This window comes from Colobus angolensis, unplaced genomic scaffold (assembly GCF_000951035.1).
Source record: "Colobus angolensis palliatus isolate OR3802 unplaced genomic scaffold, Cang.pa_1.0 Scaffold36, whole genome shotgun sequence".
Lineage (NCBI taxonomy): Eukaryota > Metazoa > Chordata > Mammalia > Primates > Cercopithecidae > Colobus > Colobus angolensis.
Window position 1 is genome coordinate 8333520 of NW_012116932.1, and position 713 is coordinate 8334232.

The following is a 713-nucleotide window of genomic DNA, read 5'->3' on the forward strand; positions in this document are numbered from 1 at the left end:
TAATATTTAGCTCCTTACAAACACATTTTAAATGTTCAATTTATTAACCTTTAATTTCTTGGCCTTTATATCACAGCTAATAAAGATACAAGTATTTCTGGAAAAATGTAATTGTATACATTAACTTTCAAACAGATAACTGTCTAAAATGTAATGATGAAGTATAAAGATCAATATTCCTAATGGAGTCTCATCCCCACTGACCTCTCCTGAAGGGGCCACATTCCGTGTTCCATTACAAGCAGAAGTTACCATGGGCTTTGTGGTCAGCTGGAATGGGAATCCAAATAAGCTGGCAGCATTGTAGAGACTGTTTTTCACTTGGTGAATAAAGCAATCTAGAAAGTGTCAACAAACCATAAATACAGAGTAATAAACTTCCAGCAAAAAAATAAAGCGATATTTTAGAAAAAGCCTCTCTCAATTTTTATTAAAAGTTCTATTGGCTGGGTGTGGTGCTCACATCTGTAATCCCAACACTTTGGGAGGCTGAGGTGGGAGGATTGCTTGAGCCCAGGAGCTCGAGACAAGCTTGGGCCACCATGGAGAAACCCCATCTGTACAAAAAATTAGTGGGAAATGGTATCGCACGCCTGTAGTTCCAGCTACCTGGGAGGCTGAGGTGGGAGGATCACCTGAGCCCAGGAGGCTGAGGCTGCAGTAAGCTGTGATTGTGCCACTGCACTCCAGCCTGGGCAACAGAGTGAGACTCT

General features: G+C 41.5%; 1 protein-coding gene across 1 annotated transcript in view; it reads right to left on the reverse strand.

Annotated features, from left to right (window-relative positions):
* Positions 1-713, reverse strand: part of SENP2 (SUMO1/sentrin/SMT3 specific peptidase 2) — a 41296-nt gene that overhangs the window by 31527 nt on the left and 9056 nt on the right. The window contains 1 exon segment of the mRNA XM_011953386.1: positions 205-338. Coding sequence (XP_011808776.1) covers positions 205-338 — 134 coding nt within the window.